Here is a 26,735-nt window from a genome sequence, read left to right on the forward strand (position 1 = left end):
CACCCCGCGCCGCTTCGCGAGAGGCGCCCCGCTCCTGAGGGAGCCCTTTAAAGAGCAGCGGAGTCCCTCGCGGCCCCGCCCTCCTCCTCCTTCTCCTCCTCCTTCTTCTCCTGCTGCTGCTGCTGCTGCGGGCGGACGTCCGGCCGCCATGGCGCTGGCAGAGGCGGGGGCGCGAGCGCGGCTGCTGCCGTGGCCGCGCGTGGTGCTCTTCGGGGACTCCATCACTGAGGTAGCGGCTGCGCTGCGCGGCGCTGCCCTTCGCTCCGGGGGCCGGGTGGAGCACGGCGCTCGTTTGCCGTTCTTAACGGAGCACTGAGCAGCCGGCAGCTGCGGGGGGGGGGGGGGGGCTGGCAGAAGCGTGCTTGGCCGAAGGGAGGTGGTTGTTTTTACGGGGAGGTAAACCGGCTCGTCGCGCAGCTCTGTCGGCGGGCCGAGCGCTGCTGTGGTCGCGAAGGGGCCTCGGGGCGCTCCGTGCGCGGGCGCTGTCCCTCGGCCCGCGGGCACGGCTGGTGCGGGGCGGGCTGCGCCGGGCTGCCTAACCGTGCCGTACCTTAGTTCTCCTTCCAGGAAGGCGGCTGGGGAGCGTCCCTCGCTAGCAGGCTGGTCAGGTAAGAGCTGAAACCCTAAAAGCATAGGCAAAGAGGCGTGCGGCTGCAGTGTGAGGTGGCAGAGTGCTGGGCCGGGCTGCACACACAGGTGGTGGTGTCTCCTTCTCTGGGGACACCCAAACCCGCCCGGACCCGTTCCTGTTGGGCGTCAGGGGGAAGTGCTTTGCTCAGAGGGCGGTGAAGCCCTGGCACTGCTGCCCAGAGCTGTGGGTGCCCCATCCCCACAGGCGCTCAAGGCCGGGCTGGGTGGGCCCTGGCAGCCTGAGCTGGTGGGGAGCAGGCAGCCCATGGCAGGGGTTGGGTGGCTGGGCTGTGAGGTCCCTTCCAACCCAACCAGCCCGTGATCCTGTGCAGTCTGTGTGTGCACTTCCAAAACATGAAGTTACAATTCTGCTAGAAACTCCTGTGAAATCTCATTGATTCTAAGGGGGGCAGAGGCGCCTTAAGATACCCTGACAGAACAGGTCAGAAATTCTCCGGTTTTGTTCAGAAGGGTTGAGGAGTTCCTTTGATATCGTGTGTCTGTTTCAGAAAATGTGATGTTGTAAACCGTGGGTTCTCGGGGTACAACACCAGATGGGCTAAAGTCATCCTTCCAAGGCTGATCAGTAAAAGTGCTGCTGCTGAGAGTACTGTTGCCATTACTATTTTCTTTGGAGCTAATGACAGTGCTTTGAGAGGTACGGTAACTTCCATTTTTTCCTGTGACCCTTTCTCTTAAGGCAGTTTTACAGTTAGCAGAAAGGCAGAACGTTACCCAGGCCTTTCCTCATTCTCTTTGAGGCAGTTGCTCTTTTTTCCTGTTTTTTTGTTTGTTTTTTACAGTGGATTGTTTTCAGTTATCCTGTTTGTATTTAAACTATGTGCTCCCATCTCTTTCTCTCTGACCAAGAGATAAGAGGTCAGTATAAACAGTAAACTTTGAGGCGCTCGAGTCGTATATCCAGCACTTAGAGTTGGGCACCTAGTGGATTTCTCTGCCTTTGAGGCAATCTGACCCATCTTTGTTAGATGAAGGAATGGGGGCAGACAGCCTTTGGATTCTCTTCAAGATAAGCGTGGCAACGTGCAGGGTGAGTCTCATCAGGATGGTAAGACAGGTGTGTGAAGGACTGGCCGTGAAGTCCACAGGCGTTTCCAAATTTTTCTTAGTCTTAGTTTTTGTTGTGGATGGAGTTTGAGGTGATTATGTGGTCGGACACTGAAAATGAACGGAAGATGAGACGTGCTCGTGGTTGCACAAAGCGCTGTAGTTGTTGTGTGATACATCTGTAAGCAGCTCCGTCTCACACCACTAACGCGTCTCCTCCGACTCCCTGCAGATGTGAACCCTAAGCAGCATGTTCCTTTGGAGGAATACGCCGCCAACTTGACGAGCATGGTGCACTACCTGAAGTCCGTAGACATCACTGAGGACAGGATAATTCTGATAACACCACCCCCTCTTCAGGAATCAGCCTGGGAAAAGGAGTGCCTTGCCAAAGGTAAGGGAATGGTACACGTGGGCAGAATTGCTGCTTTTTAACCCCAGAGCTCTGGTTCTGGATCCCAGGCTGACAGCTGCCTGTTTGTGCTGGCCTACATTTGTATTCTTCGAGCTGCTGCTGGCTGTTCTGCCGAGCGCCTCCTCGATGAGCAGGGGAGTAACTGCTGTAACTGGGGAGCGCTGCCCCATGCCACGAGCTGAGTGCAGAAGGTGCTGCCCTTCGGGAGCAGGGGTTTGCCAAGGAGCCCCCAGCAGACTGCACCATGTCCGTGCCCCTTCTGGAATAATGGAAATGATAGAGGATGTGTGGGCATTGAGTACCTGCTCTTAAATAGCCACAGCACGCTTCACAGCTGTTTGGATAAGCGGTGATATTGTAGCCAGTTTTATTTTAAATAATTTTTAAAAAAAAAAAAGCAACCGAGAGAATGTCACATGTTAAGGATGCTTTAAAAAGCGCTTGAAAAAGAAGCAAAAGGTGATGAAATGATTTCTCATCACCTTGTTCAACCTAACTCTGAAAATAACACTGCTCACTCTGAGTTATTCATCTGCTGGACATTGCTGTCATCCCTGACTCCAGCAGTGCTGGTTTGTACCTTCTGGGTACAAAGTTGTAGTGCTTAATTCAGAATCTTGCCCTAAAACATAGTGCCTGTTTCCTGCTATCAAGAAAGCAGTTTCCAGCTACCTGGAATGAGATGGTTCCGATGTAGTCTGCAATAGGTGATGCCTGCTTCTTTCAGAGACTGAGCTGCGTCATTTCTTCTGTAGAAGGCTGAGCTGAACTGTCTGGGTTGTGAGTGCTGCGTGTCCCCTGTGTCTGACAGGTGACAAGCTGAATCGCCGCAATGCCACCACTGGGGAGTACGCGCGGGCCTGCGTTCAAGTGGCGAGGGACTGCGGGACCGATGTGCTCGACCTGTGGACACTGATGCAGAAAGAGCAGGTATGGAAGCACGAGCTGGGCTTTGGAATGGCCATACATTGTGAAAGGCATAATTCTACCTAGAGGAACCAGCAGTAGTGCTGCATTAGCACTGGGACGATAGCTCTCCAAATGAGATGGGGGAAGGAGCAAAATACTCCAGAGTGCTTCACCCCTGGCCAGGTGACACGCACCTTAATAACAACTGAGCATCACCTGTGGTGAGCAGATGTCCCCAGGTGCACTGCAGGTATGTAACCATGTCCTTGCTTTGTCTCAGGGGATAGGTCAGGTTGGAAAGGGCTGCTGGAAGCAACCGGTCCCACCTGAAGCATGGTGCTGGGCTGACCTCACCAATAGTTATCAGGTGCACAGGCACCTTCCTCATGCTGCTGAGTGAGTGCCCAAGCGTGTCCAAGTGACAGAAATGGTAGATTTCTTCCATAAGCTGTTCACACCCAACCTTTTCTCTCTCCTGCACTGCTGAGTGCAGCAGACAAGCCAGTGCTGTGGTGCTCTGTGCTGCAGAAGACTCAGTCAGCAGTTTGCACCACACACTCACTCACACGATCATTTCTGCATGAAAAAGCAGTGACTTTGGCTGCCAAAGCATTCTCTTAATATTTTAATACCAAGGGCCAGCATATATACCAGCTAGTTTTGAATAACTTACTGAAAAATCACTCAAGATCTTCAGTTTGCAACTAGCAATACACTGACCCGTGGCTTTCACCTCCCCTGTTAGGATTTTTCTTGCTATCTGTCTGACGGGCTTCACTTATCAGCAAAAGGGAATGACTTCGTAGTAGGACAACTCTGGGCACAGCTGGAAAAGAGACTCTCAGCTCTCCCTTCCTTGCTGCCTTACTGGCAGGACGTGGACGCCCAGAACCCTGAGGCGAGCCTGCTGTGAGGTGCCCTGCTCCTGCTGAGGGCACTGGAGATGCAAGTGGACTGGCCGCTCGCTGATCCTTTCTTCCAGTGAAGACTGGCTAAGGGCTGGAAAGGCCGCGGGATGGAAGCCGTCACCTGCCTGCTGCAGCTGTTCACAACAAACAGTGCAAGTGTGTGCCTGGCAGGCTCTGCAATAGGGGTGTGGGAGGGTGGACGTCTGCCCCCTGGCAGCCCCCAGCTCCTGGGCTCTGAGCTGGAGAGTTCACATCTTTTCTGAAAGGACAGCACGGACACAGCTTTTCTTTAATTGATTTTAATATAAAAAGCTTTTACTGTACTGGGAATTAAATAACTCCTCACACGTGTACTTTGCACTGAATAAAAAAAAAATAAACACAAAACCAACAACACAACCAAACCAAAACCGGTCTATAAAACAATGGCTAGTCAGACAGGAACACCCTAAGGCACACGTTCAAGTATCAGTGTAACAAGTATCCTGGGTGGGGAATGCAGAGGGGTGCTGGCACGCCTCTCATCACAGGTTCACTTACTTCCCATCACATTTAAAAACACCAAGGCTTGCCCCAGCTCTGCCTCCCCCGTGGCTGAGCGCAGGCTTGTAACAGCTAGAACGGTTCCAGGCCATTCACACACTATGTCAGCTTTAATAATGCATTCTTAGGGGAGAAAACAGGCGCAGTGAGACGCTCTGCTATCACAATAGCTGCTCTGTGACTCACCGTGTCAGCCCGCCTCCTGCGGGGCTGAACTCCAGCACCGCTGCTGGCCCACACATGCACACCTCCCACCTTACAGAGCTCCAAGTGAAGGACGCCACCGAGTCACCAGCTGTTAACGTCACATCATAATAACGGTTCACGTCTCCCTAGCACAGGCCCTGTAAGTCTGTTTAACAAAGCCTGCTTTTTTGTGATCAAATTCACAACTGTTTTAAATAACTGCTCCCCTGCCTGGAGGGCAGGACTCTTTCAATTATTTGTAAGAGCTTCCCAGGCTCAGCCCTTTTTGAATAGCTCAACGATAGCGTTACCTACTTAATAACAACAGAAAAATAACCAGAGAAACATTTCTGCACTGAAACGACTGTAAGTAAGTGGTTCAAACAGCCCCCGTCTGCATCTGTGACTTCTCCACTTCTTCCCTGCCCCCTCACACCTCACTGCAGTGAGGGAACTCCCAGCGGGAGCATTTCCCTGCAGCAAAAGCACAAGGACATGGCAACCTCATTGCTAGAGGAGCACCTCCCTGCAGGGAGCAGGGTTTAACAGCCTCTGCACATTTTGATTTATTTAGAAGCTATCTAACAAACTTCTTGATGCTGATAATGCATCTCCACATTATATGCCCTCAAAGTGTATTTTTAACTGTTTCCTTCTGTTCTCCAGGTACATGTAATGCTTACACTTTTGCTTACCTGTATCTCACACGATCTGCTCCACACGGAACACGCTGTGGAGCGTTTGCTTTGCTGGCAAAGCCCCTTAATTTCATCCATCAGTGCCACCAGATTGCAAAACATTACATTACAAAAGGCAGATACACACAACGTGATATCCAGGAGGATATTTTGTTCTGCACCACAGGTTGAAGGAAATGTTAGAGGTCGAGAAAATAGAAAAATCCAATGAGCTTCAAAAACAAGCCTGCCTCCGGTTGGATTTCCGGTTTTTAAAAGATATAATGCTCTAATAAATGTAATTTAAGGAAGGTCATACACATGACCAGCATCTGCAGTAGGTCGCTTCCTTATATCTCCCACTCCCTCACAAAAATATACATACATATATTTGAATTTATAGAAATGAAATGGTTTCAGATCCAGACGAACTTCTGCTGGCGGGAGCCGTTTGGCGGCAGGGCACTAGCACTCCGTCTCCTTGCTGTCCACTCGGTTCTGGCGCTGCAGTTTAAAAGACGATGCTTTCTCACTCCTGGTGACGGGATGCTCCGTCAAGTCCTCAAAAGATTTGGCAGCCGAGCTGCTGTTTGGGAAAGGGTCCTTCTCAAACCCGTCCTCGTCAATATGAGAGTCGGTGCTGGGGTCCTCCTGAATAGTGTCCATTCTTTGGTGGTCCTGCTTGGGAGCCGCGGCGGCCGCAGGCGCGGCCACAGCCACGATGGGCTGCAGGGGCTGGTGCCGGCTGGAGGGCTGCGCCGCGGGGAAGGGCTTGACGATGCGCACGGAGGCCGAGTCCAGGCTGCTGAGCATCTCCACGTTCTGCAAGACACGAGCGGCTGCGTCAGTAGGGAAAGCAGCCAGGTTCTCACTCGGCACTCGCTTGGGGCGCTGGCTGCACGGAGAGGTGCTGGGGGCTGAAGGCCACCGCTTCCTCCCCTCCTCTTCTGGGAAGAAGGGAGCTGTTAAATCCTACCCATTTCTGCCTCTATTTGAGCACCGTTTGGAAAATATCCAGGGGTTTCCGGGCATGAAAAATCCCGACAGACCTCAGTGAAGGCTAACAGCAGGCAGGGGAAGGAGAACAAAGGAACGACGCGAGCAGCACGGCGAGGCCTTCATACGCTAACTACCGCATTTCTGAGCTGCTCAGTATGCAGCAGAGCCAAGGGATCCCGGACTTCTCTATTAACACTGCTGCCGGTGCAGAGCCCACTAAGGACAGCTGCACTCCACGGCTACATCTGCTTCTGGATCTGAGCACAAAGATCCAAGGAGACTTTTCTATGGGATGCAAGAGCAGTTACAGAGGACCCAAGCTACCACCACCTTCAGCTACGCCCATGCAGAGCGCAGAGGCAATCTGCCTCCAGCCTGACTCCGGTTTGCTTCCCTCAGAGGCTGCGAAGGAGCTGTACAAGGCTTCTTTTCTCCTCCCACTACAGAAATGACATTTCCTTAACAACGTTTTAGTTATTAACAAAAACTGGCGTGTCGAAGCACAGGACAGGATACCCAAAGATCTGTCAGAAGATGCCTTGAGCTGAACTGTAAGATTTAGCCATCCTCAAATCAGTACCTACAAAGCGAGACGTGCCATTGCCTGAGAACCAACAGGTCCTGCGCCCTGGGGCTGACTCTCCCACAAGCTAGCGGAAAGCCTCAGCACATCCGGCCACTAAGTCTCCTGCAAACAACCACTCTGCAGCAAAGTCACCGCACTTGGCAGAGATTTCCCTGCAGCACTGCCCTGCTGAGCCCCCTGCTTTGCTGACGCCACTTGGCTGGGAACAGCCTGACTGTGGCCGGAGCCACAAACACCCCATAACACAGCACCTGCTGCCGCAACAGAGCAACAGCTTCCTGCCTCAGGCACTGTGGCCGGGCTGAGCTAGCTGCCCTGCCAGCAGTGTCAGCACGCAGCTCACACAAGGAGGAAGAAGTGGACTGGTTAAACTGCAGGGCTCGATACGTCAAGCACCAGCTCAGTCAAAAAAGGTTCCCTCAAATGGATTCATCTGTCCACAGCTTAAGGCATGGGGCTCCAGGTCCATTTACTGTCACTGCTTTGCCAAATACGCAGCATAAACGTTTGGTTCAGATTTACAGCACACACAGGACAGCTTTCTGGCAGGCCGTACTCAGAAAACTTACACTGGGGCAGAACAGAGACTTGGTGTTCTCCTCATATTGCTTGTCCAATTTCTTGTCCTATTGGAAAACAAACCAAAAGTAAATCAAAACACAGACAAAAGTAGTTTCCCAGTTATAAGCAAGGTCCCCGTCCCAGTTGCCCTGCAGGGACACAGGAGGGGTGGGGCTGTTTTTCCCCTTCCCATACGTCCCCAGAGTGCTCGTGGGCACAGCAACCCCTGCTCCCAGCCCACACCACGTGCTTGGCTACTGTCAGCTCTGCCTACCCCATCTCAACCAAGACCACTTCCTGCTCTGGGTCTCCCCACAAAGCAGAGGTTTTAAGAGGGCTACAGAAAATTCTGACTCTACTGGGAGTTATCAGAACTATACTCGAGCACAATTTGGAAGGCAGAAGAAGAAAATCTGCCCAGGAAAGAACAGGAACGTCTCCAGAACGGTCACGGGAGCACTGGGGTTGCTAGAGCCTGGCAGGGCTCAGCAGGAGCTTTGCCTACTGAAGGGACATACGCTGGATCCTCCCTTTGGGGTTTGCTAAAATCTCCCCAGCACCACCTCCCACAAACAGTGCCGCTTTGTACACAAAGAGTTTCTCCTGCAGCTCCATGCAACAGAGCAGGCCTCTCCAGTGTACTCACCACACAGTGCACGAGGATGCTGAGAGGAATCCAAAACAGCAAGGAGAAGACGAGCACAGAGCCCACTATGTTATCTGCCAGGAACTTCCCTGCGAATCGGTTCAAACCCATTAGTAACCTGCCAAGCACAGTTTCATGCCTATGCACAAGTCCCTGTTCTGCAGCCACTGCAGAATTTCTCAGATAAAACACAGGGTGCAGAACTAGGCCGACATAAGAGGAATTACATGTTCAGAAAGATTGGATGCAATTAACTGAAACTGTTGACAGTAACATCTTCCCTGATGAGGGATGCTGAGAGGCCGTAACGTTCCATGTGAGCAGACGGGAGCAAGCCGCCCTTAGCCAGGGCTCCTCACAGTTACAGGACACACTGTGCATCTGCCACCACGTTCTGATTGTCCAGTCACAAGACTCCGCAACACACTCACTTCTGGGCAGAGATGAAGCCTGCCTCTACTTGAGCAGAATGAATGGTTTCAATGATTACCTACACGGTATTTTTTAATATTTATTTTTAACCTTAGAGCTTAGGTTTGAAAGCCCCAAACCCTTGTCATAGAATCAGAGAACCGTTTGAGTCAGAAGGGGCCTTTAAAGGCCATCTGGTCCAACTCCCCCGCAATGAACAGGGACATCTACAGCTCCATCAGGTGCTCAGAGCCCGGTCCAGCCTGACCTCGAAGGTCAATACACATTGCCATGTGTATGCACACTTTACCACAAACACACGCGCTGTTACCCCGTCGTTACGCAAGCACCTGCTCATTAACAGCGCCCTCAGGATGACAGTAACAGAAGGAGAGCAGCTGCCCTGGGAGGTGCTGCCTGTTGGCTGCATGCAGGGGGTCAGGACCCCTCCATTACCAGCCTGTGATTCACAAGAGGAACACTGCTGGAGGGGGCTTTATTAAATGAGAGAAATGAAGTGTTGCCTTCCCAGTCTGTTGACATTTAAATCCCACTGAGAGGCCTACTTTACCTATACCATGCTGAAACTAGCTGACCTCTAAGGAACTGTTATTTCCTTTTCTCTAATTGACCTACTTACCGGTTTTCAGACAAGCAGCTTTCTGGAATAGCTATCACCTCTTTTACAAGCTTGGAAGATGACTAGGAAATATGGGAATAGGAAATAACAGAGTGGAAAAATGCAAAATAATCCCATTCCTTGCCTTACAAGGTCAGATCCATGCTGTCAAACACGGATTCATACTGAGAACTAAAAAGAACGACAGGACAAGGTTATGTATCTTACCAAAGGTGTTGATGCTAAGCTGGTCTATGAAATCCCAAAATCGTTCAATCACGTCCTGTACTTGCTTCTCACATTTGCCCTGTAAAAGTAAGCATCTATTTACAAAATGATCTCAGGCTATGTAAACATTAACTACTTCCTTCTTGGAGAGGGAAAGGATGCAAAGACGGTACTGACATAAAGGTGCAGAGACGCAGAAGCACTTCAGACACACTGAATGATTTACACTCATCCCAGCGTCACTGCTCCACCTTTACTGCCTTTATTTTTGACTAAGATTCAATCCTATTGCTGTCTGGAACTGATCCAGTTGTAATTGTTGAAACACACAAGAAGTGCAGCACCCCCACCCACATTAGGGAACACAAAGCCAAAGTTTCTGAAGAGGATGATGCACTCGAAGCCTCAGTTCCCACTGCCCAAGGAGGCCGCAGCTCTCAGGACCCCATGCTTACAGAGGGGCTTACAGATTCGTGCTGGTTTAACACAGGAGAGCATCGCTGCCCTTTCCATTCTGCCGCAGGACTGGGATATGCCTCCCACAATTCACTTCTGCCAACAGTAAATCCAGCACAGTCTGCCAGGCCTGCAGACTACGCACTGGCCACGTAGCTGTGGTCACCGCTGTGCTAGTGGCGAAGGCTCAGTGCCCCTGCAGGCACTGCCCATCAGATCTTCATGAGCTTGCTCGCTGACCTGGTTTATTTCAGTCAGAATTAACTGGGCTAACGTGGGCACCTGAAACAGTGCTGCTAACCCAGCCCAGCTTGTGGAAGCGTTTGGCCGCTACCTGCACACAAGCTGCCAGCTGCTGATCTGCAGGAGCAGCAAGAAGGGGCTGTAAGCAGTGGCAGAAGGAACAGCTCCACCCTGCGCAGCTATTTGTGGAGCTAAATTCTGTCTGCAGCCTCAGATCCCTCAAACATTTATGCCATGGAGAGGCAAATGGGTCCAGATCTTGATCTTCTGGTAACCACCTTCCACTTCTGCAGGTCCACTGTCAGCCCCCAGGAGCTGAAGGCAGCTGTGCCCCCTCTGCCAGCACACCTACAGCACCAGGTGCCCCACTGCCCTCCCAGGCCTCACTGTACACAGGCCTGGGAGCAACAGAGCTTTGCCTTCTCTCTGTCAGCACAGGCTGAGCCACAGAGGACTGTGGCATTTGGCTACAAAAGCAGACTGCAGTACACTGGCACCCAAGAACACTCACATTTGTGTCACAGAAGCCCACAGTACAAGGCTTCCCCTTGCGCAGAAACAGGAACTGGTCATTGGCGTCGACGTACGGTGTGCATCGATCCTGCTCGTCCCGGCAGCACACCTTGCAGGAGTTATCTGTTTCTGCAATAAATCAGCACAGCCCCATCAGCCACTGCAACCCAAAGCCAGTCACACACAAAACCCCACGTGTCCTTCCCCAGCTCTGCAGGCTGACACCCCAAGGCTGCAGCAACCCATAAGCAGGTGACAAAGTTCCAGATGTGTCCATCCAAGATGGATTTAAATACCTCTTGGGTTTCGAGTCCTCTAGGAACCCTTCTCCTCAGTTATATCCTCTGTCTCAAATGGAGGGGCTCACAGTACATCCCTGAGCATCCCCTGTGGAGCCTTCCTCCTCCTCTCAGCTGCTCTACCACACTTGGGAGATAGGATAGAGAGCAAGAAAGGACTACAGCTCACTCATACAAAGGCAGGACAGGCAGGTATGCAGTAGCAGGGGATTAGGCTCAGGGATCCTATGTTCTCAAGGTACTTTGGCTTCTGAAATCTCTCTTTATCCACTTTTTGGGAGTCACATTTGGTCCAGAGGCTGTTTGGCACCTCCTCACTATCAGAACAGCCAGACTTTCCCCATCTGGTTGTCTACAGTTGAGGAAGAGGATGGTGGGAACGCCCCCTCCTTTACCTAGGGTGCAGAGCCCAAGTCTTATCTCAATGTCTTCAGCCAAGAGGACATTTACATTCCTTTCCATGGAATATCCCAAGCTACAAGAAACCCATAATGATCACAGAGCTCAACTTGAGTCCAAACAGAAAATACTAACCCTAAAAAAACAGTAAAAAAACCCCAACAAAACAACAACCCTGAAGGGATCCACATGCTCAGGCCTCCAATGGATGAGACCAGCGCTACCTGGGGAGCAGGGCTGAGGCAACAGCTCTCAGTCCAGTCCCACACCACCCACCGTTGCAGGCACACGAGCGGAGGTTCTTCTCCCTCTCGCAGAAAGGGATGCACTCGCCGTCCTTGCACTTCCCCATGTCCACACAGATGGTGTCGTCTGGAGCATTCCCAGGAGGAGGGCACTCGCTGCTGTTCCCTGCAGACAGGGGGTGACAGGGTAGGAGGAAAGTGTTAGAGCAAAGGGCTTCGTGGCACCCTGGAGAGCAAGCAGCACAAAGCAGACTCTGGAGGCCCCATCAGCAGGGCAGCACAGCTCTGACCTGTCCCCTTGCCCCCGAAAAAGATTACAGAGAGGAAGTAAACAAGTGGGGAAGAGAAGCAGAGCTGCAGTACTTCCACCCTTTCCATGGCAAGTTTCAGTTCATCCTTAGCCTTTCCCAGTGACCTGCCCTGTTTTGCTTTCCTTTTCTTAAAGGAAGAAGAAATAAACATTCTTCACGTTCTCTGGGGCAGTAAATCACCAAGTGGCTCCTGAACTACAACGAAACTTATTATAGAGCAGTTTTGTGGTGCTTAACTGGTCTCTAAAATTAGTTGTACCGGATGAATAAAGGGCGCTAGCTTGAAAGCTGATGGAATGGGACACTCAGCCTGGAGCACTTGGCCAGCTGACGGAGCGAGCACAGAGCTCTGTCCTACCCGTGCAAAAAGACTCTCCTTTACAAGTGGCATTTATGGCTTCTTGGCATTTTTTCTGGGCACTTTCAAACTGGCAGCCTTTACAGCAGGGGCTGTTCCGATCACTGTGGAAAGATCAAAATGAAAGGAAGAAATACTGAGCATTTATATATTTAAAAGAAGTACGAGCACGACAAAAGGCAGAGAAAGAAATTCTCTCCTCCATGTATGAAATGTTGCAGTGCATCCCTTACCTGCATTTGGCACCATCTTTCAGCTTGCAGTCTGCAGAGCAGCAGGGATCAGCTTGTTGGTACAAGAGGCCAGGATCGCATTCCTCACCTTCGTCCACCCTGGAGTTCCCACACACTTTGTTGTTGCGCTCTTTGAAGCACTCCTGGGCCTTGATCTCTATGGTCCTATGGATGGATTTTTTGCTGCAGCTTGAAAACATCTGGAGAGTCATAAAGGGAAAGAGCAGCACTGAGGAGCGTACCCTTCTGTCAACAAGCCCATCTGTGAAAGCCTCAGCCTCTTTAGGTCTCCAAATTCCGGCGTCTTAGAAAGCATGTATTCCCTCCATATTGCCATTTTGAGGGCTCGGAAAAAATTTAAGATGGGAAAGCAGCCACAGCCACAACAACTGATTATAAATGGTGTCTGGACACACCATGAATTCCAGAGAAACTCAGAAAGATGAGCTCATCTTGCAGAGAACCCAACTGCAAGAAGTTCTGTTTTCTTTTTACGGCCAATCCATTAAATTCCCACATGTTTCAAGGTAGAAGAATCATTAACTAAACAGCCTCCTGTGTAAAAGGTCACTGACCATAGCAAAGACTTGCACGTGGACACAAAATTATGCAACTATACCTTATTGTTTTCATGATCTCCACTGACAGCAATTGGATACATAACGTATTTCCCTCCCTGGTCCTCTGTGGGGGCACATTCTGGCAGACTGTCAGGATCGTGCTCTGCTCCGAAGTTATGTCCAAGTTCATGAGTTGTAACCAAGTCAGCCTCCTGTTTTGAAAATTAAAAACAAAATAGTAGTGCTGAAAGAAATAACTCCAAGCAGGACAGGAGAGAAGATCCCAGCTACTTCTAAGTCACCCACAATTCTACAATACATTGAGATGAAAAAGCCATTTCCCCGTTATCATTTCTTAGAAGTAGGGAACTAAAGTATGGCAAGTATAATTATGGCTTGCATCCAAAGGCAAGTTCCAGGCTAGGTCTGAATACTAAAGCTTTGTTAAATGCAAAGCGCTGCTCAAGAATACCAATTCAGTTTTGATTTCACTGCAGAGCAAATACTCAAAATATCAAAAACTGATTTTAAACAGCTGGAAGGCATGCAAGTTCAACACAAAAACCAATCCAAACAAACACTAGCTACCACAATTAGTCAATCTCTTGTTTAAGCTTATCTTGCCATTAGAATTATTTCTTCTAAATAGATGAGTACATCAGGAGCACTGAATAAGCTTTTCTATTATATGACCGCTAAGAAAAACATCTACAAATGCAGCCCGACAGGGAGGAATTTCTAACATCTCCAGTGCAGGGGATGACTCCTTGCGCTGAGGATCTCAGGCAGCTCCACGTGGTGGCACATGGCTGCACGGCCTTGGCCAGTAGGTGGTGGCAAGTTCACGAGGTGAGAAGGAAAGCAGCACAGAAATAAGTTAACCTCAAGGAGATTGGATGGTTTGTGACAGAGGGAAGGAACTTTGGTGAGGTAACAGTCACAGCTGCTGGCGTGCAGTACTAAGCATGCCCAACATGTGAGCTAGTGCAGGAGAGCCGCCCAGAGATCAAATCAGTGCTTCGTGGCATTTCATTTGTGGGAGGGTTTTAAGCAGATTCTTAAGTCTGATCAGACACTGTGCAGAAGTGTCCCTGTGAAAACAGTCTGTACGTGCCCGCTGCCTCAGCCCAAGCTTTGTGACTCCTGCTGGGGCGACTTCAAACTCAATTTCCTTTGTCGTCCAGGACAGGGCTCCAGCTTGGAGACTGAACAACGAATGCAAATAGCATGGCAACAGCCAGAGCTCTTTGTCAACATCCCTCTAGTACAAAGCCTCTCTGTCTTTTTTTTCCTAGCTTCTTGACAGCTTCTGAGCCAAGTTTTAGCCCACACATCAATTATGAATTCCCTTTATAATCAGGCTACAGCGAAGCACAGCTGAGAAGTCAGCAGGAGAAAAATATGCCCTGCTGCAAAGATCTGGTAGCTGCAAACGCAGACACTGCTCCGCTACTTTCTCAAGCGAGACAAAGCTCATATTGAGGCCTTCATGCCTTCAGTGTATCATCAGCTATGAAAAAAAATCCGGACGGCATCAATTTACATCAGTATTAGCACCTCTGCTTATTACACTGTTTCCTGCACTACTTATTCAAGACACGCACACACAAAAAGCAGGCAGACGAATTTCATTAAAAGGTCCAAACTAGATCTCCTACTTCGCCAAACTACTAGCACTGCTTTACCTCGCGTGTAGAACAAGCCTAGCGTATGCCTCCTTCCATCTGCATGCTGAGGATGCATGCAATAGCAAACACATTAAGTACTTGTTTCAGTCACGCTCACTTTATTCTTGCTGTAAGCCTACTGGCTGTATAATACTGCCTGTCCTGTTGAAGAGTGATTTTTTGTTTGTCTGCAGTAAAACGCATTTAAATTAACCTTCGCATATCAAAATGCTATTTGTATTGGGATAACTTTTGGGCAGTCCCTATTAGACGACGGCTACATTTCCCCATTACTGTTCCGCAGTGAATTCAGTCTTCGACTGCATTCAATCCTAACTCCCTTTGTCAACCAGGACAACGCGGCGGTAAGGGCTCTGTGACCTACATCCTTATCCCCAGGGATCTGACTCCATCTGAAAGCCAGCAGCTTGCTACTGACAGACACAGAACATCGTCACAACCCCAGTAAGCACACCACCAACAAACAAGTACATACACCGAACGCTCACTCTCCACAGAGGATATTCTTACCTTTGTGAGGATGGTTTTCCCATAGTTCTTGGTGCTGGTTAAGCCGCTGTTCAGATAGATGTCTTTCTTTACAATGGGACTGTGATAAGCTATAGAAGCGAGATAGAAACAGAACAAATTGACAAGTCTTTTTCTTGTTTTCATTTTTCTTTTCCTTTGTAGGAGGTGGATAGGCAACTATGCTTTGTTTGGTAAAATGAACAGCTTTCTTGTTCTCACAGATTCACCAGTGAGCCTCTTGCCAGTCTTCTCCAGTGGGAATTCTTTCAAGCACAGCACAAGCAGCTCATGTATTGCAGCAAAGGGGGACAATACAAGAAATTTCCAAGACAACAGCATCTGCCGTTCCACAACTGCGACAAGATGCACCCACACAAAGTGGAACTTGGTCTAGCCAGGCCATAATGGCTTTCACAAAGCTTCTTCACTCCAGATAGCCTTGTGACTCCCCCCTCCCCCACTTCCCTCTTTTTCCAGCTCCAGCCAAGAAAATGGCCATCAATTCTATCCAAAAGACAACCACTAGAGACTATGCAAATAGCACATCATGCTCCATGAAAGCTAGAAGAGGATTAAATACAAATAACAAAAACTAGCTTTCAAGCCACAGTTGGAAAGGAAGAAAAGGAAGTCTTGCCTTTAGGACAAATGCCACCATGGCTGTTAGGTCTGGGAGAGCCAACGTAAGCCAGTCCAAGTGTTCCCATGTCAAAATCTTGGTATGTGAAGAGATGAGCAAGGCACACGTGAGCTGCTTTCTCAGCGATATCAAAGCTAAATTGCTTTAAAGAGGAAAAAAAGTATATACTCTGTAAAATGCTTCACGGTGCATACCAGAAATCTATAATTAACTTTCATCTAATAAGCCAGGCACTTTCTAAATCTGGTTAAGTCAGGCAAAAGCAGATGATTATCTGTCCTACAAATCTGAAGATTAAATGAATACCCACATACATTGTACACATTCATTTATGTAACTTGCCAGTTCACTTCCCCCTTTTCACACAGAGGGGAAAGCCATCTACACTAATTTTGTGAAGGTCAGAAGGCAGTCACAGTCTTAGAGCCAGATGTACCAGGACTGCCCTTCTGACTCAAGTTACATATTAACCCCAGTTGGTGTGTGCTCCACAATTATACAAAGGAGCCCCTAGCCGTGGGTTACAGGGCACATTTGCTAGTTTGACTTAGTCTAACATCTATACATCACAGGAAGAAGTGAAGGAGTTTCACGTACTACTGCAAAACAACTGTGCAAGTAAATTTCTGCAAAACACACAGTTTTTCAAGGGCTACTACCTACCTCTAGCAGCATTTTCACATCCCAGGCATCTTTCTTGTCATCTGGATAGCTTTTTGCCATATTGTAATGCTTTTCTCCAGGTTCTACATGATTAGGTTCACTGTGGATGATAATCTACATTTCAAAAAGGGCGACAACAACGTAGAAGAATTTTGAGTCAATTTTATAACTACAGAAAAGTTCTCAATGCAATCCTAAATGTCTCAATAGATCTGCAAGAAGAAAAACTCAGATTCAGCATGCTCCCAATGTTCAGCTTTCAGCCTCTGCTATTTAAGATACAGTGATAAAATCACAAGCAACTACACCAGCCATTGTAGAGTAACATCAACAGTCTTCAGCAAAGTACTGTGATTTAAGATGCATGTTACATAAAACAAACCCCTAACAAATACAACTAAGTTTCACATGTAGAATTAATAGGTCCCAAACACCACAGAACTATTGTTAACTAAAACATATTTTAAAGGATTGCTGCTTTCCCAGTAGACCAGAATTAGAGCAGTATGCTTTCCTCCTGCCCCTCAATTAGCCTGCCTTCCTTGCTCCTGGAGAGCCATGCCCAGCAAATGGGCGGCTAGCTTGTAGCACAAGTGTCCCCGTGACAGCTCTTGCAGTACTGAGAGCAGATAGATTCCTCTTCTTTTTTAATGTCCTCTGCCAAATTTCTATGCTTTAACTTCCAGGAGCTATCAAGTGAACTGAGTCCACTATACCCAGTCCTATACCAGCCTCTACACTACCGTGATATTATGTTTAACTGCAATCACTGAAGTCCAAGCAGGATTTGTGCTTCTTTAGTATGTTTGAGGTACACTAGTGTTTTATAAGCTAAGCACTAGCCACCAACAGAAAGATTAAGTGCGAAACAGCACGTCTAACAGAAACAAGAACTGCACCTCTGAATTGCGATTAGGTATGGGAAGAGAGAACTCTCATCTCAAAAGCTGCAAGGAACTGAAAATAGACATGCTGTCAAATCATTAACACCACCACTGCTAAGATGACATTAACAAACATTGCTGGCTGCAGTTAATAAGTAAGATTTAATTATTTCCATCTATAATCTAGACGAAATAGTCCAAAACCCTGACACCTAAAAAGAGTTCTTTAAATTGGAAACCCTTTGCATAGTTCAGTGAATACCTACCTGCTCTATCTGTATGCCGTAACCTTTGAAGGCCCCATTGTCCCAGGAAGTATTTCGGTAGATGTCATCTACTCTGTCTATCAGTTCAATCTATGCAGGAAAGAATAACAAGTTATGGCAGTCCTAAGCTTTTGCGTACTGAAGTTCAAGACACTCCAAGAAGCTGCAGCATTTATCTGGAAACATGTCAAATTAAAACTGAACCTCGCTGAACATAACAGACATATTCAGTGATCCACAACCAACAGTGCATGGATCCAAAGAGTACTAACAAAAACCTCTGAAAACATTCCATCATAAAAAAGCAGTACCAACTTCCATTGATCGCTTTCATCAGTGCAGGGAAAGAGGTAACATTAAAAACAAGACATCTTGGGGAACATTTTGTTCCTATAGTGGTTTTCCAGGTTTCTCTGAGGGGACGGGCAGAGGGGCTGTTTTTACTGCTTTGTTTTAGCACTGAACTCAACTGACCCCCAAGGCCTCCTTCCCTTTTTGCAGGCAGTAAACTACCATCTTCCTTATTACGGTTCAAGCACAAGGTTCCAGACAGTCTCTCTTCAGCACTCACAATCAATATCTCCCTTTTCGAGCTGCTCTCATCTTCTTAAAAATCACCTTCTACTAGACACAGAGCATCAAACTTGCTCAGAATGAAGAATGACATTTACAGCCACTTAATAATAGCTTATACTCCAGTTTTTCCATCTCTGTGTTGTTTACAGCACCCATCTACCCAGGAAACACAACAGTAGGTTAAGCCTAGAAGAATCATATGTCAGATGCCGAGATAATCTCTGTAAATAGACAAACTTAGGCTCTATTACCTGGGGAATGTAAACATTTCTGGGAACAGAAAGGTTGAAAAGCCAGGAAAGATGGCACAGAGCGATTAGCACGTCAAAGGTTCAGACTTAGAAAGAGACTCTTGAGAAACATCAGAACTCCACAAGTGGTTTCACTTCTTATTCTCTCATGTCCCAAAACCCATACTCTCCACTCCTGCTGTAGGCAGCTGTTCTACTTGACAACCACACATACAACCAAAGTAATTTTTTACTGCTCCTATTTCAAATATTGTTGTTCTGGACAGAGAATCTTGGATGAAGCTGAAAAACGATACAAGTTGTTTTCGCCCCCCACGTGAACTTTAAACACGTCTGGACCATTTAAACTGGAATTCAAAGTCCAAGGGATTCTAGGACGCTGATTTTAAAAATATTTTTCTTAATGAGAAAACAGCATAGCCACAAGTAGCATGCAAAGGGAAGGGATATGAAAACCAAAGACTACGTAATTACAGCATCACCACTATAGAATATTTTTAATGCATGATTTGCCATTTTCCCAGGTAAAAAGCACACACGCGCAACGTGCATATGCTGTAGAAGATCTGTATAAGCTCTATGTGGTTATAAATACTGAATCACTTTTTTTCTTTTCTCCATTTACTCCAACAAAGTGTAACAGAGTATATTTACCTACCAAATAGTTTATAGTAGTACTCTCTTCCCCACGGCCCATGTACTTGAAAAAACGATGATCTGCCACTACCAACATCTTGCACGTATCTTTGGAGCTCTCTGGAATGGCTCTTTTCTCCCGGTGGATGCTTGCTAATGTGCATTAAAAAAATAAACATTCAACAAGCTGTCTACGGCTGTGTCTATTATCTTTATTTCAGTCTTGAACATGACTGGGTGGGATTTTTTGGTTGCTTGATTTTGGGCGGAGGTGAGGACTCTTGAATTTTGTCTTCGTAACAGTCCTCAGACTTGTTGTAAGGAACGGAATCTATAGTAATGAAACAGTTGCTCGAGAAATTTACCTACAGTTTTTAAGGTCAGTCTCTGTCCTAACAACTCTTCCTTCTGTCCCCAGTCATTATCCCCATCCCTGCTGATGCAGCAGAAGACAGAGACTCATCATAGCTCAAGAGGGATTATTACAGTGGTCACAGATATCAAACGGGCCCTAGAGCGCGCAAGTATAAGGTTGTTTTAGTGTTCTCCTTAAAAAGCCTACCTACCTTGCTGTGAGCTGTCACAACAAACACTACTTCAGCCCAAGGAAATAGCTTCCTGTACTTCATTTACACTTGGATAGAGCCAGTCACGCATTCAGTGAGCCAGGAAGAAACATGCTGCTAGGGACAATTTCTTCCTTTTAGCATTTTGTGCTTTGTTGTATGGGGAGGAGGGAAAGAGGGCATGAAAACAAGTACTGCTTTCCCCCTTGAACCAGCGACTTAAAATAAATAAACCAGAAGGACTAACACAGATTATTGCCAAGGTTGTGATCTCACTTGCCTACACACATGGAATTCAAGTATTCATTTTGAAGGTTCTGCTCTCCCAGGGTATGGATGCTCACCTTCATTTTGCTTACTCTCTTCCAGTCCTTTGGGTAAAAGTTCTTCTTCGTTCAGCTTTAAATAACCACATACTTTGGGGGATTGCAAACGTGAGAAATCTTTAATGTCTTCAGATCTGTAGACAAGCAATCTTTCATCTTGAACGTCATCTATAAATCTCCACAGAGGCTGAGAGCGTAAGAGCAGGAGAAACACAGATAGTTAGGAACACAGTCAATGCAAAGACTTAAGTAAAATACAAACACACACACACACAGAGCCAAGTCTCCCCAGCTTTATGTGTACACATACACGCGAACATTGCACTATAGTAACTTCACCCTTGGAAATACATCTACCAACAAAACTACACTGCCAAGAAAGCCAATCGAATTCAACCCTTTATGGCCCACATGCATCCAAAGATCTAAAATCACCTCGACAGAGCAGCAGCAGTCATATGATAAAGCTGTAGGAGAGGGAGTTGTAATTCCCCCCTGGAATAAAAGCAGCCTGAGGAGGCATCTCGAGCGCCTCTGTTCCCTCCATTACTGACGAGAAGCTACGGGAGGAGACAGCAAGAATACGCTAACAAATGCACTGACTGGAGGCACAAGGGTTATCTTTTAAGCTACCAGAGGATATCCAAGTGCACACCAGCACATCATCAGAAGCAGACTCTTCAACATTCCTTAGTCACTTAAAAGCAAGTGAAAACTCTGAAAAAAATCAAAGAAAACCACAAAATCTCAGTACAAAAACATCCTGTTGCACAGTAGATGCGTACTGCCACTTCCCTCTTAGTACCTGTAAGTAACATCTGTGGCAACACCAACAAAAAAAAAACCACCCAGGAGCTGTTCTCTGGGCAAGGCCAAACAGCAGAGACAGTCCAAAACCATCCCCCAGATCACTTGGCTCTGGGTCCCCTCTGGGCTTTAGGCAGCACTCTCTGATCTTCAGACAACTCTTATGAGCCATGAAACTGAGGGCAAACACTCCACATCCCAGGGCAACATAGGATGCACAAGGGATTTACATTAAGATTCCCAACTTTTCCCAGCAGTGAGGACCATGGAAGTAAAGGAAGGCAACAGTGGGACAGCTCTGTCAGTACTGCCTTTTGGGAATGGTCTCCGGCACCTACCAGCTCTGACCACACGCAGGCAAGATCTCAGGGTGGTGAGGGGCCAAAGCTGACATGGGGATGTGTGTACAAGCTGTAGCCTCAATGCCTACCCGTATTTAGCTGTACAGACATGGCCAGTAGGAAGCTACGTGGGAAACTGAGATATGCTTACATTACTCTTGGACCACAAACACTAAAAATGCTTTATCTCATGATCAAACAGCTACTATTTGCTCTTGACGTAAAGCACAAGTAGAGTGGTTCATGTATTCTAATCACATTTTTATACTTTAATAGGACCAGATTTCTCAGGCTTACCTATAATTCTGAATATCCTTGGGTTATGTGGCTATTGTAATTTTCTCCTAACACTTAGCCATAATTACTGTTATCCAGCCACCTTAACACAGCTTGTGTCTGGGAATATACTGCTCTGAACAAGTAATTAGGGTAGTCTTTAATTATACATTTGCTGTTTTTTTTTTTTTTTTTTTACGAGTAGTTTAAAATAACACAATAAAAATGGTGAAAAACAGAAAGAAGGGAGCAGAGAAAAAGCAGATTTTTAAACAAAGCTCAAAGAACAGGACAAATTTCAAGATATAGCAAAGGCACAATCTTGGAATGCTCAATAAACCTCAGCTCTACTCAGAAGGCTGTACTGTTTGTTATTCTAAAGGACGTGATCACCACTAATTACCAAAGCTACCCATTTCTGTTTCTAAATCTTTTCCTGTTTAAGATCTATCTTCTCTCCGATGGATCTAAAAGATGCAAATGCCACAGAATGGCACTCACTAATAAAATTCAATACTTACTAAAGTCAAAATGGTTTTCCATTTTAATTCCACCTTCCTACTAACTCAAAAACAAACGCCACCGCCACCAAGTCTATTTTCAGCTACAGAAGTGTCACTGTGACTAGCTAGAAACAGAAACACCCACAGGTAAAAGAGAGAATTTTTTGAATATTCCCTTTCACAGTAAGGCATACCTCTATATTGTATTCCTCTCCATCAGCACTGATTCTTACAGTAAAGTCTTCATCCCCAATATGTGCCACAACCTTGGAATTATGCTCCCCTTTGACATAAAGATTAAAAAAAAGAGTCAGCTCTATTTGCATGCACTCCTACAAAAATCCTACTGATTCTACAAAGACACTGATTTTTTTAAATTTATTTTTTATTTTTTAAACTTCAATACAGATTAACTTCCTCAGTCTCTGGAGAACATTCCAGAAAGAAAAAAAAAAGAAAAAAAGACATGAACCAGTGCTCCCTCCTCCATCTTAGCTTCCCAATGGTCACAGGCATTAAGACTCGGCCTTAACTGATTATCTTTGGGTGTTGTTGAGAAGGCCTTGGGGATTGGTAAAAGGACACGGGATAGTTCTGGCAACAAAGGCAGCCTGGATCATTACCATTACCAGCCAGCAATATCCCAATATCAGTGTGCGTTCCAGTGGAAGACTTCCACCACACCACAAAGACAACATAAAAATCAAAACAACTTAGCAGAAGTGTTAGCGTTAGACTAAAGCGGAGTAAAACACCCCTTCTTGCCAGGAAAGTAGCCTCCAAAGAATCACATTAAAGTAGTTTAATGTAACAACATGGGCAATGCTGCATCACCACTACCTGGGCTTTGCTCCCCGTGACAAGAAACACTTCAATCCCACATTCTAGGTGCAATTAAAGACTCCGTTATCATCTTCAAAAATAAGCAAACAAAATCACAAGCTGCTGCCTGTGCAAACCATATATTCATGTGCTGCCAAGCTAAATGGAAAAGTCCAATCTTGGAAGCTTGGTGCAACAGCTTAAAAAACAAAACAAAACAAAAAAACACCCACAAAAATAAAAAGAATCCCCAAACCACCAGAAAACCTGAGGAGCATAAGAATAAAGTTTGCATGTTCATCCTAACCATATTTGATGAAAATGAGCATAACACAGCGTTTACTGTGGCCAAGTGACTCAGGCACAGCTGTGCTTTCTCAGCACTGACACACAGACTAGTCCATACTAACCAACGACATGTCCCGTGAAAAAGTCTTGCCACTGAACGCGATACTCCTTCTCCTTGCCTTCACCATCCACAATTAATGCTTGAAATTTTTCTGAAAAGTGTTCAGCAGTTGCAGTTAAGTATAATTTAAAGTGCCTGTAAAAGAATTTACTTCCATTTATTTTTAAGCAAAAGACACACAAGAGAAAAAATTTCCATTTTACTGAAGGTCCGAAGGAAGTTAGGAAGCATTAACTTTGATAAGCAAACTATAAAAGCATACATTACGTAATTCAGAACTGTAAATCATTAGTACATCTACAGAGCATTTTCAAGTGTTAAAAAGATTAAGTGCACAGATTTTCAGGAACCAAAGGACAATCAAGTTTGACAGCGTTGCCAAGATGAGGTAAAAGTGGAATCCAACCCCATCTGTGAGAGCAGGCTACATGAAACTAAACCTAAGAACAAAGCAAGAGCAAATGCAGATTGCTGCCATTTCAGCAACCAGAATCCTGACATATTTTTGTTTCCTCTGAGTCTCTCTGAAGCCCTTCACGCAGCCATACAGATCATTAACTTAAAAGAATGGGCCAGTCATGACAGAAACCATAATTATTGCTGGGTTTGGAACTGCGTGTTATTCATCACAAACTGAAAGATAATATTATTTCACTGCTGATTATTTAATTACCTTCGCAGGGCGGAAAAACTTAAAAGCCTCTCTACATGAGTCTCAGGCTGGAGGTCTCTCTTCTTCAGTGAGTGCTGCTGGATACTGGACTGAGAAAGGATGTCGTAGTCTGAGAGCATGGATTCAACTGCATCTGGAAGAAAGACAAAGTTTGATAGCTTCAAGAGGCTCTTGCACAAATGCACACATCAAACAGCAAACTAGTGCCTGCTACAGCCAAGATCACAGTTTGCTCTAATTTTAGGATAACTGTTGTACATTTCTGTAAAGGCACATTTTGTGCAGTCAAGTAGAAGTCATAGCATGAAACAAAAGATGTGATCAGAGAGAAACAGAATTTAGTTGACTTCTTAGAGCACTCTTAGAGCAACTAGGCCATCACTTTTACTGCTACGGCTGTGCAGAGCTCACGCCCTCCTGGAAAGCAAACAGGAAAGAACACTTCCCATTGCTCTGGGATGAATAGCTTCCCATCTTCATCTGCTGTTCTCCATTCCATCCAAGGCAAAACATGATTTAAACCGAGAAAACTTCTACCAAATTCACAGCAGGTCAGGACTGCAGTTATTACCTCTCCATCCAACAGCAGCCAGAAAATAGATGGCTGCATAGCTTCACCCACCAGAAATAACAAGCCAGGCACCTCACGTGAGGCATGTCCACGTTCCCCAGTCCCTTATCATCATGCAGAACTTTGACTTCCCTCCTCCAAACAAGAAAACTTCTTCAGAGGAGGGAGACAAAGGGCATGAAAACCACGCACAAATTACAAATTCAAGACAATACTCAGCAGATGCTTGCAAATTTAAGAAGTATACAAGCACCTCTGGCAAACAGCATTCTCTCTTACAGGAGGCAGAAGGGCCTCTATTCTTTTGTTGTTCTTAAAAAGTCCCCTTTCCTCCAACTCCAGTTGTGCTTTAAAGCATAAGAATTTCCAGTACTTAAGAGGGAGCTCATAAACAGGAGGGAGACTGACTTTTTACATGGTCTGATAGTGACAGGACAAGGGGCAATGGTTTAAAACTAAAAAGGTGGGGCATGGAGTTGGGACTGAGCGGGCTTTCAAGTCCCTTCCAATCTAGGCCATTCTGTGATTCCATCACCCCCCTCTCAGTCCCACACCAGGCCACACCACCCAAGGCAGGACCCCACAGCCCACTGACAGACAGCCAATCTGTCCGTGTGTTCTCCCACCAGAAGCCACCAGGCCACAGCTCCTGGGCTGCTCCTTAGCACGTGGCCCCTCCCTGCCATTTGGCAACACAGGAAGGGCAGCGCAGTTGCAATTTCCTGATTTCTGTTTACAACACACAGGTTGAGAGCACCTGCAATCGATCACCGAGCATTTCGGGTTATATGCAAAAGCCAGTTTCCACCACCTTCCTTTGTGGGATGTCGTAACTGATTGCTTACGGCACGGCATCTTCTCACGAGTGGCTGCACCTAGGAGGAGGGCAGGGACAGGCAGGGAGAAACAAATATGAGCAACCCTAGTCTTAAACTCTTTTTAATTAAACCTGAGGTACAGTGCCACTGTGCCGTGCTGCTCGGGGCCTTGCACAGGAACTGCTGAGCCAAGGTCTGCCCGAGGGGCACGGCCCCAGCTGCAGAACACAACCACCGCTGCTGCTTTCCACCCCTACTTGCAAAGCATGCCCCAAAACCAGGGAAACACCACGGCTAAGAGCAAGAGGCAGCCATCACCGTGGCCAGCCAGAACGATTTGAGTCTCAGTTTTGTGACCTGAGAAGTCTGCTAAAGAAATTACGGCTTTATTTACTAGGCAAAGAGAACTTCAGAAGTCCCACTCCACCTCAGCAAGAGACAAGAGCAAGAGCTACAGAGCTGCGCGATGAGTAAGACGTTCTGTTAGAGTAACAGCTGAAACGGGGCACTCCTTGTTCCTGGGACACTGAAACAAGAATGCACTTGTTAACATTTCCTTCTTCCTAAATTTGTTTGCTTTTAATTTTACTTGCAACATGTAATTAACTTCTAAGACATGCTGCTGCTAGACATAAATCAGTCAACTAATTCAGGTATCAGAAAGATGTGGAAATAAATAGATTCGTAACACGCAAACCCCAGTTCCTCTGTTAAATTTTCATACTGTGAAAATGAATCCGTGTTCATGCTTTTCATTAAGCATAAAGGATGACGTGTCATTATTCTAAACGAAGCACAGAGGTGCAGAGCCCATCTGCAGGCAGCCTGCGGACGGGAGCCATTGTGATCCCGGAGTTCACTACTTTTTATTTGAGTTTAACGATCTGTCTGGCACTCCTGCTTCATTACCTTCCCCGTGGTCCAAGAGTCTCTCCCTGTGGGCTTCAATGAACTGAGCTGACTCAGGTTTTTCCAAACCACATTCCCGTGGTTCCTTCCCTTCCGACCCCTCCTAGATTTCTGCATTCCTCTCTTTTTGGAGAGGGACACCTTACTTTCAGCACGATACCCCAATATTTACTTCTTCATTTTTATTATTTTATGATAGCCAGCATTCTCCCCACACACCTTCCCTGCCAGAGGAAACCCCCAAAACATGCACTGAAAGCACTCTGTTTTTTTAAGAGAAACAGGGAAAGAAAAATGGTGACAGAGATGACAATCCAAAAACCAAAGCAAACCCACAGCAGCGACTTGGCTCCTCCTCACAACTTTTAACTCAATAGTTGTTCCTTCCTTTTCTTTCATCCCATGTCAAGGCGAAGTCTACCGCCCCAAACTACCATTTAATACAGGAAAGTGTCTTCCAAACAAATTATGGGCTAATGTGCATTGTATCAGACTACTCCATCAGCAAAGAGCTCAAGAACGTGCTAGCCAACAGTTTAGTGGAATTGGAAGCCACAGCCTTTTTTTTTTTTTTTTTTAAAAGATGTTTCTCTTCAA

At 46.7% G+C, this 26,735-nt stretch overlaps 2 protein-coding genes across 3 annotated transcripts in view; one reads left to right on the forward strand and one right to left on the reverse strand.

The window, feature by feature from the left end:
- On the forward strand, positions 75-4,326 carry IAH1 (isoamyl acetate-hydrolyzing esterase 1 homolog). Its single transcript, XM_021390461.1, has 6 exons — positions 75-229; positions 556-608; positions 1,140-1,288; positions 1,931-2,092; positions 2,925-3,043; positions 3,768-4,326. The coding sequence occupies exons 1-6, from the start codon at positions 149-151 to the stop codon at positions 3,933-3,935; spliced, it is 732 nt and encodes a 243-aa protein (XP_021246136.1). The 5' UTR covers positions 75-148; the 3' UTR covers positions 3,936-4,326.
- ADAM17 (ADAM metallopeptidase domain 17) overlaps positions 5,489-26,735 on the reverse strand; it is a 30,690-nt gene continuing 9,443 nt past the window's right edge. Inside the window, exons 1-19 of one of the 2 annotated variants that reach the window (XM_021390458.1) lie at positions 25,169-25,286; positions 23,841-23,973; positions 23,169-23,302; positions 22,131-22,219; positions 20,028-20,196; positions 19,140-19,270; positions 17,655-17,744; positions 16,505-16,618; positions 15,839-15,983; positions 15,202-15,290; positions 13,063-13,215; positions 12,444-12,643; positions 12,211-12,314; positions 11,573-11,707; positions 10,597-10,727; positions 9,387-9,465; positions 8,129-8,217; positions 7,491-7,547; positions 5,489-6,158 (exon numbers count right to left, since the gene is read on the reverse strand). In XM_021390458.1, coding sequence (XP_021246133.1) covers positions 5,802-6,158; positions 7,491-7,547; positions 8,129-8,217; positions 9,387-9,465; positions 10,597-10,727; positions 11,573-11,707; positions 12,211-12,314; positions 12,444-12,643; positions 13,063-13,215; positions 15,202-15,290; positions 15,839-15,983; positions 16,505-16,618; positions 17,655-17,744; positions 19,140-19,270; positions 20,028-20,196; positions 22,131-22,219; positions 23,169-23,302; positions 23,841-23,959 — 2,385 coding nt within the window. In that variant the 5' untranslated portion in view covers positions 23,960-23,973; positions 25,169-25,286 and the 3' untranslated portion in view covers positions 5,489-5,801. Of the gene's footprint in view, positions 6,159-7,490; positions 7,548-8,128; positions 8,218-9,386; positions 9,466-10,596; positions 10,728-11,572; positions 11,708-12,210; positions 12,315-12,443; positions 12,644-13,062; positions 13,216-15,201; positions 15,291-15,838; positions 15,984-16,504; positions 16,619-17,654; positions 17,745-19,139; positions 19,271-20,027; positions 20,197-22,130; positions 22,220-23,168; positions 23,303-23,840; positions 23,974-25,168; positions 25,287-26,735 lie in introns of those variants that run through there. The other variant, XM_021390457.1, reaches the window with a different exon arrangement.

The sequence above is a fragment of the Numida meleagris genome, chromosome 3 (genome assembly GCF_002078875.1).
Source record: "Numida meleagris isolate 19003 breed g44 Domestic line chromosome 3, NumMel1.0, whole genome shotgun sequence".
NCBI classification, from domain to species: Eukaryota; Metazoa; Chordata; class Aves; order Galliformes; family Numididae; genus Numida; species Numida meleagris.

What these genes read in the sequence shown, in the direction of transcription:
- IAH1 (XM_021390461.1), top strand. Translation starts at nt 149, where the DNA reads ATGGCGCTGGCAGAGGCGGGGGCGCGAGCGCGGCTGCTGCCGTGGCCG. An exon ending in TCGGGGACTCCATCACTGAG is followed by an intron (nt 230 to 555) that starts GTAGCGGCTGCG and finishes GCCGTACCTTAG; the next exon opens with TTCTCCTTCCAGGAAGGCGG. An exon ending in TAATGACAGTGCTTTGAGAG is followed by an intron (nt 1,289 to 1,930) that starts GTACGGTAACTT and finishes GACTCCCTGCAG; the next exon opens with ATGTGAACCCTAAGCAGCAT.